This window comes from Spermophilus citellus (genome assembly GCF_964194105.1).
Source record: "Spermophilus citellus genome assembly, chromosome: 4".
NCBI classification, from domain to species: Eukaryota; Metazoa; Chordata; class Mammalia; order Rodentia; family Sciuridae; genus Spermophilus; species Spermophilus citellus.
In genome coordinates, this window is record NC_138185.1 from 22,892,490 (window position 1) to 22,905,777 (window position 13,288).

A 13,288-nucleotide genomic window follows, 5' to 3' on the forward strand; every position below is an offset into this window, starting at 1 on the left:
CAAGTAGGGCCAGTCTCAGAACCTCCCAAAGGGTGCAAAGATGCACCTAGGGAGGATTGGACAGGTACTTTTTTATCTTTTGGGGTGTTGCATGGGGGACTGGTGAGGGAGAGGGTCAGTTAAATCCAAAGGAAGGAGAAGGAGAGAGGGAATATTGCATAGCAGATGCAAATGTAGGGACTTGGGACCATTCAGGAAGAGAGGGAAAGGGAAGAGGAAGAGAGAGGAGATGGGAACCTCAGGAAGGGGTGTTAAGGACAACCGGAAAAATCTTCTAGTAATAAAACTACAAACAGACCAAATATATATAATATTATATATGTATAAATAACAGCTGGCTATTTACAAGGGGGCACACACACACACGGACACACACACGGATCCAGGGGAAGGGTGCTGAAAGATATGGCTGAAAGGTGAAGGAACAGCTGGGGGTGGGGGAGAGGCCCTTCTCTAGGCAGGGCAGACTCCTCGGGGATTTAAGTGCTGAAGTAAACGATGATGATGATGAGGATGATGGCGCAAATCACTCCCAAGATTATCATCATCTTGAGGTTTTTCCACCAGTATTTGCGCTTGAGCTTGGCTGCACTTGTTTCAAACTGGGAGGCCCCTGCCTGGAGTGCATCTGCACGGTCATCCAGTTCCGATAGCTTCTGGTCCCGCTCCAGGACCTTGTCCACATTCACCCTCATAATGTCCACCACCTCATCCACCTGGGCTTGGGTCTGCTGCAGTCTCCTGTTACTGGTGAGGTTTGGAGGGGGCGCAGGGGGTCCACCCTCCCCAGCTGGAGCCGCAGGGGGGGCGGTGGCAGCAGTAGCCAACATGGTGGGGGCAGCGGGCGGAGGACTTGGCAGCGGCAGTGATGGCAGCAGCAGCGGCAGCGGCTCGCGCTGGCTCGGACTCTGTAGTTCTTTTTATTTCTGTTTAGAGACAGGGTCTTATTAGAGCTGGGGATGTGGCTCAGTGGTAGAGCATTTGCCTAGCAAGCATAAGGCACTAGGTTCAACCCCTAGTAATGGAGAGCTGGGGTTGGGGGAGAAAGAGGGAGAGAGTCTGACTAAGTTGCTGAGGATCTTACTAAGGTGCTGAGGCTTTGAACTTGTGATCCTCCTGTTTCAGCTTCCCGAGTTGCTAGGATTACAGGCATGTGCTACTGCATCCAACCAAAACCAAAACCAAAAGACTTAAAAATTGTTTTTACTATATTGCATGGAAAGTCATCTAGGAGGCTGATATGATGGTTGTTTCCGGACTGGAAGACCTGGGGTCTGGGTGGGCGGGAGACTTTCACTTGTGCATTCTTATTTTGTTGTTATTCTGCAAATTGAGCCCAGTGCATGTTAGGAGGTTTAGCTGAACAGAGGCAGCTCTACTCTTGCATGGTAAGCATGCATGCTACCACTGAGCTACATCCCAGTCCTCCTTGTGCTATCTTTTGTAGTTTGAATTTGTTTTTATCATGAATTCATATTACTCTTCTTTGTAATGTGTATTACTATTTGAAAAGAACTTTTAAATTAAAAATATATTTATTCTAAAGAAAAAAGTGAAGATATATACACACAGACACACATATATGTGTGTGTGTGTGTTTAATTCCCCACTCTCCACAACAGACAGAAACACACACACACTCATGCAGAAGTTCCAGTTTGTAGTACTGTAACTTGTGACAGGAGGCCCATTCTGACACGGTGCAGCTCTGAAATATTCCAGGAGGGGGAGTCATTGAGCTCTTGCTCTGAGCAGTGGCTGATCTTCAAGAGCTTAAAACACAAATCAGAAAGGTGGTTGGGGTGCTGGGTGAACAGAGGCAGCTCTACTCTTGTTAGGGCTATCTGAATTCCACTGGTGGGAGCAAATCAGAACTCACAGATTAGAAGGAACATAGACGAAAGGTTAGGAACTTGGGGGCCCTCTCCCTGGACAGCCCCTACCCCGTGCTGTGGGAAGAACATTGGTCAGTCAGGTGCCTGGATTGAGTCACCTTCATTACTAGCTATGTAACCTCATGCCCCTCACTTAATTTCTCTGAGACTCGATTTTCTTTTTTCTTTTTTTTTTTTTAAGAGAGAGTGAGAGAGGAGAGAGAAAGAGAGAGAATTTTTAATATTTTATTTTTTAGTTCTCGGCGGACACAACATCTTTGTTGGTATGTGGTGCTGAGGATCGAACCCCGGGCCGCACGCATGCCAGGCGAGCGCACTACCGCTTGAGCCACATCCCCAGCCCTCGATTTTCTTATTTGTGAAACAGGGACAATATTAACAGAGCAAAAATGTTTTTTAAAAACTATAATTTATAGAGCATCCCTAACATACTAGTCACCAAAAGAAAGGTATTTTACGTAAGTAAATATATTTAGTTCTTTGAATGATTTTGTAAAACTGGTATTTTTATCCTAATTTTATGGGCAAAGAAGCAAGTTCAGAGAGGTCATTTTCTAATTTGTAAATGATAGCAAATATTTACACAATACTTACTATGCATGAGACTTTTCTAAGAACTTTACTCACAACTACCCTATGAGACAGGTATTCTGAAAGGGATATTATTATTGAACTGAGGCATAGAGAGATTAAACAATTTATGTGAGAGTATACAGTAGGTGAATTGGGGAGCCAGGATTTGAAGACAAGTAGCTGAGTTTTTTTTTTCCACCTGTTGATGAACAGCATGCCCTTATTTTATTTGTTTATTTTTTATGTGGTGCTAAGGATTGAACCAGTGCTTCCCATGTGCTAGTCAAGTGCTCTGCTACAGCCCTAGATCCAAGCAGCTGAGTTCTTAGCCATTATGTTATCTCTTTCCTGCTTAACATCTTCCACTGGATTTCCTATTGCATTAAAAATAAAATCTAGGGCTGGGGCTGGAGCTCAGTGGTAGAGTGCTTGCCTAGCATGTGTGAGGCACTGGATTCAATCCTCAGCACCACATAAAAATAAATAAAATAAAGGTATTGTATCCATCTACAACTAAAAATATTTTTTAAAAAATAAAATCTACCTCCCTTTCCATGTTTTTCAAGGCTACACATGATGTGGTTTCAGCACAATTTGACCTCATCACATACTGTTCACCCCCTGGCTCTCTCTGCTTCGGTCACACTAACTTCTCTCAGATATGCCCAGAACATTCCTATCTCAAGACCTTTGTATCTGCTGTTCCCTCTGCCTGAAATGACCATTCCCCAGAATTTATTATGTCTTATTCCCTTACTAAATCCAGGTGTCTGTTCAAATGATATCACCCTGCCCCCACTAGTGAGGATTGCTAACTGAAATAAACACCTCTTTGACCTTGCTTAATTTTTCTACACAGCCCTTAGAATTCTCTAAAATAATGCATAGACTCATTCACTGTCATGAGAGCACAGACTTTGATGTGTTGTCCACTGCTATACAGCTAGTGCTGAGATCTGGGGCCTACCATATAGTAGGCACTAATAAATATTTGCTGAATAATTAAGCAAATAAATGAATGAATACCCAAGATCACCTAATTGGTAAGTGGCAGAGCTGGGACATGAACTCTGTTGTCTGATCCTGGAGCCCCGTGCTCTCATCCTCTGTGCTGTGCTTCACTGACTCATGGAGAGATGTTAGGGAGTTCAGCTGGCATAATGAATGTGAAACCTCTTTGAAAATTGCCAAGTGCTTGAAAAAAAGCAAAGGATTCACTATTTGCTCATCTACTAATACTCTGGCTTAGTGACTTTATAAGGATGTTTTGTGGGGTGCCAGTGAGATAATGGATGGGGAAACATTTATAAGAGTTAAAGGCTCCGCATGGTGGAAGGGACTGTAAAGATTATTTCCATGTCAGTGGCTTCCCAAGACTCCCATCCTCTACCTCAAGTTTGACATTAATATTGCTGACAGGGGAGGGGGAGGGAGTGGGACCCAGGGGACCCAGGGACTCTATGTCCCAGTAATTAAACATGTCGGGACTGAAGTACTGCCAATGGCAGCATCTGGTTGCAATTACCAGAGGGGACCAAAGTGATTAGTCACCTTTATAGTGAATGCCAGGCAGGAACCCTGGGCTTCTCCTCAGAGAGGGCCTTCCATGCAAGCTCAGAGTGGCTTTGCTACTCCTACCCCATTCCTGGGAGTTCCCACTCCTCAGACATTAGCCACTGGCCTGAGACTCCTCCATGTTCCCAAAGTCCCAGCCCATTGGGTGAAACTTTGGCTGAAAGTCAAGAACACCCTAACTAAGATCCCCTACCATCCTATCACATCTTATATTCCTAGAAACCCGAGTAGGATTCTTAGCATAAAATGTGTTGAAGCAGAAATTAGCCTTCAGAAAGTAATTTAACTTTTCTGAATTTCATATTATTTTTCTCTAAAACATGAGTACTAAGAGCACCTTCATCTTAGGGTTGTTGTGAAGATAAGGTAATAAATGAGATGGAATCAGGTGTGATGGTACATGCCTATAATCCCAGAGACTCAGGAGGTTGAGACAGGAGGATTACAAGTTCAAGGCCAGCCCCAGCAACTTAGGAAGGACCTAAGCAATTTGGTGAAACCTTGTCTCAAAATAAAAAATAAAAAGGGGTCTGGGTTGTGGCTTAGTGGTAGAGTGCTTTGCCTAGCATGTGTGAGGCACTGGGTTCAATTCTCAGCACCACATATCAATAAATAAATAAAATAAAGGTCTATCAACACTAAAAATTAAAAAAATAGAATAAAAATAAATAAAATAAAAAAGGATGGAGATATGATTCAGTGTTAAAAACACCACTGGGTTAAATCCTCAGTACCGCTTCTCCCCCCAAATGTGATGGAAAACAAAGCCCATGCCTAGTTGACTAGAAAAAGTGCTCACAAAATAGTAGCTATTACTAATATTTGCCATGTTCTAGGCTAATCACACTTTGGGATTAATTTCATTGATTCCCCACAAAAACCCTATATAAGTACTATTATTATCTTTGTCCAGAGTTTCAGAGAGATTGGGAGGATTCCCAGAATCTCACAATATGTAAATAGCAGAACCAGGTTTCAAAACCAGGTCTGTCTCCAGAACTTCTGCTTCTGCCCTCTGCCCCAGTACTGGGGATTGAACCTAGGATGCTTTATCACTGAGCTACATCCCCAGCTGTATTTAGTTTTTATTTTGGGACAGGGTCTTGATAAATTTCCCTGGATGGCCTTAAACTCACAATCCTTCTGCTTCAGTCTCCCACGTCACTGGAATTATAGGCATGTGCCACTATGCTGGGCCAGAGCCCTTACTCTTTAACAAACCATGTATAGGGATGTCTGGGTTATTTGACTGATTCTTCCCTTCATCTGTGCACTCAGTGGAGCTTACAGAATGCCAAAGTGGCAAGACAAAAATCCCTCCCTTTAAGGAACTCAAAGTTCTGCAGGGAAGACATGATATATTGAAAATGATAGCTTTGGGCTGGGCACGCCTGTAATCCTAGTGACTCAGAAAGCCGAGGCAGAAGGATTGAAAGTTCCAGGCAGGTCTCAACAACTTAGCGAGACCCTATCTCAAAAGATAAAAATAAAAAAGACTGGGGTGTTGCTCAGTGGTAAAGCATCCCTGGGTTCAATTTCCAATACTGAAAAAAAAAAATCTATGTGCTGGGCCCTACGCCAAGCACTGTGAATAACTAATAGACAAATATGGTACAGTCTAGTTATAATGTAATGGGGGAAGACAGATATGTAGGTAAACAATTTACAATAGGTATAAATAATTAAGTGGTAATAAAATATGAAAAAAAAAGTATACAGAGTAGAAGAAATGAATTGCTTTGGAGATGGGACAGATAAACTTTGAGCTACCAGAGTGGGTGGCAGCACAGGAAATGCGTGAGGGCAGTTCAGGAGGAGTGTGTGTTTTGGGGGATGAGGGAAGGCTTTGTGGAGCAGATGGCACATGAGTTGGCATTTGTTTAATGGGTGGGTTTTAGGTAGAGGGAGGGTTGGAACAGAGAGATCCTGGAGGCCTAGAAGCCAGTTATAAGGGAATTATAGCAGGTCAAGAGGTAAGGAGAACAGCGTTGGAGACAGTAAGATGGAATGAAGGGAGGAATGTCCTAGAAGACTGGTTAAGGGGGGAAGGTCAAAAGGAAAGCCAAGTGTGACGAACCTGGACAACTGAGGGGATAAAAACGAATTCAGCCCTTCCTTAAAGACCCCCAAAGAGAATCTGGTGCTGCATTGGTCTTTTGAGATTAGGAGCTGGAGCTATACTTCCATTTCTGACCTAGGAGTACCAGGTGAAGCTTAGTAGCAAAGCCATACAGCTGGGCTGGGGGATCAGTGACCTTGGGAGCAGCACCATGAAAGGACTCGTGGGTCACTTGGTCACCCAGCCACGGGGGTTGTTTTATTTTGTTATTTGTTTGCAGATAATGGAACCCAGTGCTTCACACATGCTAAGCATGCACTGTACCACGGAGCTCCAGCCCCTAGAGTGAGTTTCATGTTGTTTCATTCATCAGACACTCACTGACTTTCTACTGTGTCAGGCCATGTCAAGTAAGAACCTATGGGGTTGCCGTTATGGCTCAGTGGTAGGGCACTTGCCTAGCATGCTTGCTTGAAGCCCTGGGTTCAATCCTCAGCACTGCAAGGAAAATAAACAAAAAAAATCCAAGAAGGAAGCCTATCTGACTGCTGATTTTCCCGCTGCCAGTCATCTTTGTCACTGTGTCACAATTATTGTGTTAGAGGGAGTCATTGGTACTGACTGGGAATCCAGGAAGGCTTCTAGGAGGAGGTGAGTGTGCCTTAACTTCTCAGGATAAGGAGGACTTCCTTCAGTTGTGGAAGTGATAAAACATTATTTCAGGTGAAAGAAGCAGCTTCCCCAGGTGACCCTGTGGTAAGTTGTCCAAGGGCTCTATAGGACATCCCAAGAAAGGGGGCTCAGTACTTCACTGAGGCACTTTGAGAAACCCTTGAGTCTAACTGGAATTCAGACTTCCCAACTACCAGTTTCCTGTGGGAAATCGTTTTTCCAGCCTCCTGCAGGGGCCGCTGCTGCCCCAGGCTGGGGCCACTGCCTCCTAACTCAGCCAATCTGTTCTAAGAAAACTCCGAGGACGTCTTTGCTGGGGTAGTGGCAGGGTACACCCAGTACTGCCTCTAGACAAGTAGGGGCTTCAGGGTGGCAGTGTCCCCCAAGCCTGAAGAAATCATCTGAGTTCAACCAATGGCATTTGTGGGGAAGGAGGGGGGTAGTGGGCACTGATATTTTTTTCTGCCTCTGGGTCACCACAAGTTTACTAAAATAAAAGAAACTGTGGGTAAATGCTGCCATCTGTTCTGCAACACACACACACACACACACACACACACACACACACACACATACACATGTGCCCCCCTCCCCCAAATCGGATCCCAGGCTAGATGCAGGGGTTGAAATTGCTTTTAAAACACTCCAAGGACTTCACTGAAAACCCACACTCCTCATGCTTCTGGGGCTTTGGGTCTCAGGGCTCACTCTTCAGCATCTCTCCTTGGGTCGGTGGGGTGGGCTTCTCCAGGAGGTGGAGGTGAAGACCCCTGAGTCTGCTCTGGGGACTGAGAGGCCCCCTAAGCCCTGAGTCCCCCTACGGGGCTCTGTGCCAAGAGCCCCCGTGAGCCATGGCCTCAAAAGGGCAGCGGTGATTTTTTTCACATAAATATATCGCACATAAATGAATTTAGACAGCATGACATCAGAGAGTAATTAAATTGGTTTGGGTTGGAATTCCGTTTCCAATTCCTGAGTTCAGGTTTGTAAAAGATTTTTCTGAGCACCTGCAGGCCCGTGTGTGTGTGTGTGTGTGTGTGTGTGTGTGTGTAAGTATTTTCACTGGAAAGGATTCAAAACTAGGAGGAAAAAAAAACTGGAGCACACAGGCAGCATTACGCCATTCTTCCTTCTTGGAAAAATCCCTCAGCCTTATACAAGCCTCCTTCAAGCCCTCAGTCAGTTGTGCAGGAGAAAGGGGGCGGTCGGCTTTCTCCTTTCAAGAACGAGTTATTTTCAGCTGCTGACTGGAGACGGTGCACGTCTGGTTACGGGAGCATTTCCACTATGGGACTGGATACAGACACACGCCCGGCGGACTTCAAGAGTCTCAGACTGAGGAGAAAGCCCTTCCTGCTGCTGCTACTGTTGCCGCCGCTGCTCCTGAAGATCCACTCCTTTCATGGTTTTTCTTGCCAAGCCAGAGGCACCTTCGCTGCTGCCGCTGTTCTCTTTGGTGTCATCCAGCGGCTGGCCAGAGGATGAGACTCCCCAAACTCCTCACTTTCTTGCTTTGGCACCTGGCTTGGCTGGACCTGGAATTCATCTGCACTGTGTTGGGTGCCCCTGACTTGGGCCAGAGACCCACGGGGGCCAGGCCAGGATTGGCCAAAGCAGAGGCCAAGGAGAGGCCCCCCCTGGCCCGGAACATCTTTAGGCCAGGGGGTCACAGCTATGGTGGGGGGGCCACCAACACCAGGGCAAAGGCAGACCCCGGGCAGACACAGGCCAAGAAGGATGAGCCCAAAAAGCTGCCCCCCAGATCTGGTGGATCTGAACCCAAGCCAGGACCCCCTCCCCAGACCAGGCAGCCTGCAGCCCGGACTGTAACCCCAAAAGGACAGCTTCCCGGGGGCAAGACACCCCCCAAAGCAGGATCTGTCCCCAGCTCCTTTCTGCTGAAGAAGGCCAGGGAGTCTGGGCCCCCTCGAGAGCCCAAGGAGCCGTTCCGCCCGCCCCCCATCACACCCCACGAGTACATGCTCTCGCTGTACAGGACGCTGTCCGATGCTGACAGAAAGGGAGGCAACAGCAGCGTGAAGTTGGAGGCTGGCCTGGCCAACACCATCACCAGCTTTATTGACAAAGGGCAAGGTGAGGGGGCGGGGTGGCGGGAGGAGCATCTGCATGCACAGAGGGACTCCCTGAGCCCTGATGCTTAACAGGTGGGGGAATGTGTGTGCATCTGGTCCTGCGTGGGTGGGTGTCAGGGAATTACCTTACATATACCAGATCCAGGCTGCTGGCATGTCAGCATATAGGGTACCCAGGGATCACCAAGTCCAGTTCCTGCAAGGTGCAGGGGGGAGGGGACACTAAATCCTGGAGAGGAGACAAGACCTGCCATTTGGTGGCAGAGTTGGAGACTTGATTATCCAAGACTTGATTATCAAGCCACGCTCCGTAACTTTACGGGTTGGCCAAACTTTCCAAGCTCCAGGGTTTTCTCAGCAGACAGAGGGATGAAACTTTAGAAAGGTCCCCATAGTTCTGCAACTTTGTCATCAGGACAGGGGGCAGGGGAGGCAGACAGGTGAAGAAAGGAAAGGGGGCATCTTGGAGTCATGGAAGGAGGCATCAGACCTAGGGTTTAACTCATAATGTGACCCTGAGACAGCCCCTTCACCCCTTGGGGCCTCAGTTTCCCCATCTGTCCATCTAGATGGGAGTCTGACCCGGTGATTTATGTAAGTCCTTCAAATGTGAAAATTTTGTGCCCTGTAAACATATTTTTAGTATTAACGCAGGAGAATATCTGCTCTCCTGTGTTTCCCTCTGCCAATCTAGTATTACCATCTCAGCTTTTTCTCTCAACTTGCTGTGTGAACTCAACAAGACTCTTCCCTTTTCAGGGCCTCAGTTTCTCCACAGTGTGAAGAGGGAGGTGGACTGCCTGTTGCTAAGGTTGCTTACAGCTCCTATGCTCGGGTTCTGAGTCTTAGGACTTTGGCTGGCAGGGTGGGGGAGGGGTCAGAGAGTAGGAGAGACTCCTCATTAGAGCTGGCCTGTAGGGGAATGACAGGGGGCAGGAGGGGGGAGGCACAGAGGCAGCAGGTCTGGACGAGGTGGGGGAGGTGGGCTGGCTGCCTGCCCAGCCAGGGAAAGCTGTGACCCCTTGGGGGCTCATAAAATAAGTCCTTGTGCCCCCCCCCCAGCACTAAGGGAGCTTGGGGAGGGGGAGATGGGGAGTTTAAAGGCCTAATTAGTTACCTTCTAGGGCAACATATGAATGTTCCCCAATGGCAAATTGGTATTTAGGAAGGAGGCCATGCTGATACAGAGACACTGCTGAGCTTCTCACACACATAGCCTTATATTTTACACACGTTGAATCACACATGTGCACATGTATAAACACTTTATGCATATATGTGGAATCATACACTCACATTCACATACAAGCCCTTCAAATATTCATGAGGCCAAGTGGGCATGGTGGCACATGCCTGTAATTCCAGCAGGCCCCAAGGCAAGAGGATTGCAAGTTCAAGGCCAGCCTGGGCAACTTATCGAGACCCTGCCTCAAAATAAAAAGTAAAAAGGGCTGAGATGTAGCCCTGTGGTAGAGGGTTCTGGATTCAATGCCCACCCCCCCCCCACACACACACACACAGAAATTCATGCAAAATATTCATACATATCTTTTTAACTCACATGTATATTACCTTGCATACTTACAAATGAACCCCATCTCTCTCTCTCTCTCTCTCTCTCTCTCTCTCTCTCTCCCTCTCTCATTCACACAATCACACACACACACACACTGTTACACCCTCATCCACCCAGAAGGGGAAGACAAATACACAACAAAATTATTAGACTGGGGAGCCAGGAATTTGGGTTGTAGATCAGCTTTTTCATTAACTTGCTGTGACCTACGTCAAGTCACTCCTCATCTCTGTGCCTCATCTGTAAAAATGAGAACACTAAGATCTTTAAGGTATAATGGGAGCATGTCAGTATGAGATATAAAAATTCTAGAGTTCTAATTCTGTTTTTTCCTAGCGAGGGACCTTGAGCAAGCCACATAACGTCCCTGAACTTCAGGTTTTTCAAAAAATGGGTAATTTTAATGTATACCCCATTATCTCAGACATAGGATATCATGTTAGATCACGAGGCAGGAGACATAAGTAGAAGGAAGTTGTAAGGCTTATGACTATTATACATAAATCATTGACACAAACAGTTACCCAAATCATCCATTTCCACATTCACAGATAAACACCCTGATTTGGTCCACTGTGCAGGAAGCTCCCTCACTTTAAAAAGGCTTTCAGTGGTTTGATGTCGGCCTCTGACACAGTGGGGAAGAGGTTAAAGAAAATTCTCCTGAGGGGGAATCCACCATGCCAATGGTTTCATTAATGAGGTTCTTGGCATAAAAGTTAGCTAGAAGAGATCGAAATAAAACACACAGACTCAGTTACCTTATTTCTATTGGTAACCGAGATGGCTCCCCTCTCTGGTTCCCTCCTCTAACCGCCCAGCAGGGCAGCAAGGATTACTCAGGGCTAGCAGGAGAGAGAGTGAACAAGCCGGGGAGTAGCTTTTTATTGGGGAACAAGAGATTCAGGGGAGGATTCCATCCAGTGAAGATTGAGGGGGGACTGCACTCCAAGGTCAGGGTCAGTGATTGGGCCCCGGGTTCAGTGGTCAGGCACACCCCCACGCAGATGGGTTCTCTCATCACCAGAGGGCCCAGAAAGTTCCAACACAGCCAGAACGCCTCAGACCCTTAACGGGAGCCACCCAATCACGTGTCAGAAGTGGCTTCCCACAGGGGAAGAGCTTGGGCCTCCCTTGGGGCCTAGAGGTGACTGGCTCCCTCGTGAGGTTGCAGGACTTGACTTCTGGCTATTCTCTCTAGATGACCGAGGTCCTGTGGTCAGGAAGCAGAGGTACATGTTCGACATTAGTGCCCTGGAGAAGGATGGGCTGCTGGGGGCCGAGCTGCGGATCTTGCGGAAGAAGCCCTCGGAGGCGGCCAAGCCAGTGGCCCCTGGTGCCGGGCGGGCTGCCCAGCTGAAGCTGTCCAGCTGCCCCAGCGGCCGGCAGCCGGCAGCCTTGCTGGATGTGCGCTCGGTGCCAGGCCTGGATGGATCTGGCTGGGAGGTGTTCGACATCTGGAAGCTCTTCCGAAACTTTAAGAACTCGGCCCAGCTGTGCCTGGAGCTGGAGGCCTGGGAACGGGGCAGGGCTGTGGACCTCCGCGGTCTGGGCTTTGACCGGGCTGCCCGGCAGGTCCACGAGAAGGCTCTGTTCCTGGTGTTTGGCCGAACCAAGAAACGGGACCTGTTCTTTAATGAGATTAAGGCCCGCTCGGGCCAGGATGATAAGACCGTGTATGAGTACCTGTTCAGCCAGCGGCGGAAACGGCGGGCTCCGCTGGCCACTCGCCAGGGCAAGCGACCCAGCAAGAACCTCAAGGCCCGCTGCAGTCGGAAGGCCCTGCATGTCAACTTCAAGGACATGGGCTGGGATGACTGGATCATTGCGCCTCTCGAGTACGAGGCCTTCCATTGCGAGGGGCTATGCGAATTCCCCTTGCGCTCCCACCTGGAGCCCACGAACCACGCAGTCATCCAAACCCTGATGAACTCCATGGACCCCGAGTCCACACCACCCACCTGCTGTGTGCCCACGCGGCTAAGTCCCATTAGCATCCTCTTCATTGACTCTGCCAACAACGTGGTGTATAAGCAGTATGAGGACATGGTTGTGGAGTCTTGTGGCTGCAGGTAGCAGCACTGGCCCTCTGTCTTCCAGGTTGGCAATCCTGAGAGCCCCTCCCCTCACTTCTGGAATCACAGAGGGGTCAGGAAGCTGCAGTCAGAGCATCTACACAACCGCACCAAAGGGCATTCCAGCAGCTTTGTTCACTCTGAGTGTGACTTGGGCTCCCCTTCTATTCACAAGTCCCCCATCTGAGGATTTCTGCTCTTCTGTTACTCTGACTGACAAGGACAGTCTAAGGGGACAGACTCTGCATGGGACTGAGACCCAGGAGACAGTGTTTTCCAATGAGACTCAACCTGTAATCTCTCCTAACTTAGGCCTCCTTGGCCTCTGAACTCTCCAAGGGGGTCTGGTGCTATCCTGAGCATCTGGTGGGAGAGACACAGGTGTCACCTCCTCTTTGAATCACCTTTGTGCCTGGTGACTTTCAATCTTTAGGGCAGATGAGATGTTGATTGGGCTGGTGTGGGAGAGCGGGGAGAGGACTTGGGCAAGGGTAAGGAGTATGAGGCTGTTAGACTGTTAGATTAAAAAGTACGTTGATGAGAAAAAAAGCCAAACTGTGCCTAAAACTGTAGCAAATTTCTTGTTTACTCCAGGGGACCCATAACCCCTCAAGGAATTCCTGACTCAGAGAAGGAGGGTGGGTTGCTTCATGCTTGAACTCTGTTTCCCAGGCCCCTCCGCCAACCCTTGGAAACTGAAGCAGAATGGGGCAGAGAGTAAGAACTGGGCAGGACCAGTGTTCACCTCTAACCTCATTCCTGTTCTTTCC

At 48.1% G+C, this 13,288-nt stretch overlaps 2 protein-coding genes across 2 annotated transcripts; one reads left to right on the forward strand and one right to left on the reverse strand.

The window, feature by feature from the left end:
* Positions 1 to 302: 302 nt before the first annotated feature.
* On the reverse strand, positions 303 to 903 carry LOC308648454 (vesicle-associated membrane protein 2-like). Its single transcript, XM_081293209.1, has one exon. The coding sequence runs from the start codon at positions 828 to 830 to the stop codon at positions 480 to 482; it is 351 nt and encodes a 116-aa protein (XP_081149335.1). The 5' UTR covers positions 831 to 903; the 3' UTR covers positions 303 to 479.
* Positions 904 to 7,984: 7,081 nt separating this feature from the next.
* On the forward strand, positions 7,985 to 13,072 carry GDF5 (growth differentiation factor 5). The gene is made up of 2 exons (XM_081291481.1): positions 7,985 to 8,868; positions 11,645 to 13,072. The coding sequence occupies exons 1-2, from the start codon at positions 8,256 to 8,258 to the stop codon at positions 12,517 to 12,519; spliced, it is 1,488 nt and encodes a 495-aa protein (XP_081147607.1). The 5' UTR covers positions 7,985 to 8,255; the 3' UTR covers positions 12,520 to 13,072.
* The last annotated feature ends 216 nt before the right edge of the window (positions 13,073 to 13,288 follow it).